The sequence below is a fragment of the Eurypyga helias genome, unplaced genomic scaffold (genome assembly GCF_000690775.1).
Source record: "Eurypyga helias isolate BGI_N326 unplaced genomic scaffold, ASM69077v1 scaffold39641, whole genome shotgun sequence".
Classification (NCBI taxonomy): Eukaryota; Metazoa; Chordata; class Aves; order Eurypygiformes; family Eurypygidae; genus Eurypyga; species Eurypyga helias.
In genome coordinates, this window is record NW_010230870.1 from 3,704 (window position 1) to 6,537 (window position 2,834).

The 2,834-nt window shown below is 56.5% G+C and overlaps 1 protein-coding gene across 1 annotated transcript in view; it reads left to right on the top strand.

Annotated features, from left to right (window-relative positions):
- Window positions 1-751: 751 nt before the first annotated feature.
- LOC104516531 (protein TENP-like) overlaps window positions 752-2,834 on the top strand; it is a gene marked incomplete at its 3' end in the record, with an annotated part of 3,023 nt that continues 940 nt past the window's right edge. The window contains exons 1-6 of the mRNA XM_010160881.1: window positions 752-863; window positions 1,123-1,222; window positions 1,555-1,659; window positions 1,797-1,934; window positions 2,362-2,407; window positions 2,649-2,709. Of these exons, the coding sequence (XP_010159183.1) occupies window positions 752-863; window positions 1,123-1,222; window positions 1,555-1,659; window positions 1,797-1,934; window positions 2,362-2,407; window positions 2,649-2,709 (562 nt within the window). The remainder of the gene's footprint in view (window positions 864-1,122; window positions 1,223-1,554; window positions 1,660-1,796; window positions 1,935-2,361; window positions 2,408-2,648; window positions 2,710-2,834) is intronic.

Genomic DNA, 2,834 nt, shown 5'->3' on the forward strand with positions numbered 1-2,834 from the left:
CGGCGGCCAAGGTAAGCAGCTGTGGGGACACAATCAAAACCGCACCTGAAACAAAGCGTCCACCCGGCGTGCCCTCCCGCCTTCCAGCCCTCTCTGCCAGCTCCTGCTCCCTCAGCCTCGCGCAGAAGCTTTATAAAGCCGGCACAAGCCCTTGGGGTGGCACAGCAGGATACGGGCTGAGGTCGAAGAATGGGAGGAATGGCCAGGAAAGGTAAAGATGCCTTTGCTTTGATATAGATGCTGCTTGTTCTTCCTTGGGCATCTCTCTGCAAGGGTCGTTCTCATCAAGGCTTTCTGCAAAGGTGATAGAAATCTGTGCATTTTCTGCAGGTTAAACTTTCTGAATCACTTGTTTCCTCAAAATTGTACGAGCATTTCAAACATTATAAACAATTCCCAAATGTTTTTCAAAGGGAGATAACTCTTTCACGTTTTTACTTGATTAAAGCCTCCTCCATAACTTCCATCCGCTCCTCAACTACTTCCATCTCCTCTCTACTGGGCAGTTTTACCGCGGTCGTAGGCCATTATACGCTCTTCGGCAGCACGGCATCGCTGCGAGCGTCCCCCTGACCTATGTACTTGCAGGGGGGTTTCAAGCTGAGCCTCCTGTTAGTGCTTTTCAATCCCTGTGCGAGCTGTTGCTGCACCGAGGCTGAGAAGCTCGGGCGCACACACCCAACCCAGGAGCGGATCGGTGGCTCCAGCCTCGGTGGCCCTGACCGGGTGCCCTCCTTCTCCAGGCGCCCGCATGGCGAAGCTCTGCACCCTCAGCATCCTCCTGAGCATCCTCCTGGTCCCTGCTCATGCCAGCAGGTCACCCGACTGCGGGGGCATCCTCACCCCTTCAGGGCTGAGCTACAGTAAGTCAGGACCCCGCATCTCCCACGCCGTCAGCAGGGAGCGGGGGCAGCAGCATCTTTCGGTCCGGTGACAAAATCACTGTCACCAGAAACATGGGTGGTTAATCAGCTCTCCTTCGTCATCCCCTTTTTCTCGCTAGTAACAGGGGGAGTTAGTAAGGGATGGAAGTGGTTCCTGGATGGATTTCAGTCTGTCCACCTCGATGCCTCAGACCACAAGCTCCAGAGGGTCTGATAAAACGTTTGCCCTATTTCACAGTCGCTGAAGTGTCAAAGCCACACGCGGAGACAGTCCTCAGTCAGGACCTCATGGCCCCGACAGTCCCAGACCTGTTCCTCGGCTCCCCAAAGCCCAGCCGGTGAGTCCATGGCTCTGCCTTGCCCAGGCTTGGCCGCTGCTCCGCAGTTCACGCTGGTGATCAGCTGCAGCGCTTTGAAAATCGTCAAAAAAGGCATTTTGCCAGCGAGGGCAAAAATCCTCCTGGAGACCGACGTGGATGTTTGCCAGTGAGGTGTGGAAACGAGCTCCTGGCTCCTCCTTTGGGGTCTGAGGGCAGCAGCCCCGGTGTCACGCGTGGGGCATGGATTTATGCATGCAGATCTCACGGCTCTGGGGGTTTGCCCGCGCTGAGAGCAGCCAGGGGTTGCCCAGCAGTGCTGCTCCCCGACACCTCCATTTCTGCCCCAGCAGGATCCAGATTAACTCCGTCAGGGTCGCCGAGCTGGATCTGTCACTCATCCCCGACGCCGGGCTGCAGCTCAGCATCGACGTGGACCTCGGCATCACACCCGCCCCGTGAGTGCGGGGACCGAGGGGCTGGAAGCAGCCCCAAGCCCCCAGCTCCTGGCTGAAGCGGGAGCAGGAGGGGTTGGAGCGAGTGGGACTGGGAGCACCCCCCCACGCTCCAGCCTCCCCCTCTCCCCCCGGCACAGCTCCACCACCAAGGCGATGCGGCTGTCCATCCTGGCAGACCTCCACGTGGAAATGAACCCCGAGGGGAACCTGGAGCTGGTGACCTCCTCCTGCAAACCCACCGTGGACGAGGTGCCGAGCACCGCGGAGTCAGAAAGGTCGACCCTGGGGTTTCCTTGTTACAGGATCTGGGTAGAGGGGGGAAAGACCCTGAGGCACAAGCATTTCTAGGCAGGAGTGCGATATGACGAAGGGCTCACTGCCCTAAAAGCTTACAAAGTTTTCCACAGGTCCTTTATCTTCACAGGAGGAACTCTGTCAGGCTTGTGGGGTCAGTTCCCCTCATTTTGAGTTTCCTTCTCTGATAAGGGAGGGGATACTTTAAGTGCAGCAGGAACACTTTTAATGTGAGTCCAGCAGCAATTCTTCAGAGTTTTAGGATTCTGAAGTGTCACCATAGCTCAACAGACAATAGAAAATAACAGCAACCCTGTCTCCGGGTGCCTTTTGGGTCAGATAAAAGACACTCACCCACCCTCGGCTGAGCTGGTTCTTACCTGGTTCTTCCATTCTGTTTTCATCCAGCAAGTCCTCCAGTTCGGACATGGACAAGGAGATTAATGTTGATAAGGTAAGATGAAGTCTGCGAAGGCAGCAGGAGACCCAGCTGTAGAGTTCTGTAAGACTGAGAACACTTTAAATCAACCCTTTGCCAGGTCCCCTCTGCAGCCCCAAGGTCACCAATCCATCCCCCATCTCCCGGCTGTGGTGTGGCCAGGCGGTGGGCACACCCGCACCTGCAGTGGTCGGGGGATGGGGGCCTGCAGACCCTCACATTCATCTACCACCTCCCCGTGTTCTTTATTCCATAGGTTTGCCTGGAAGTCTCCAAACTGCTGCTTTTGCCAAACGAACAGCTGATGTCTCTGACAGGTGAGCACTTGGCTTCCAGTCTCCTTATGGACTGAGGGTTTGGGGCTCATTTTGGAGCAGGGACAGGCTCCCCTCCCGCAGCAGAAACCCAGCTGCTGGCATCTCCCCGGGGACCTGCTCTCTCT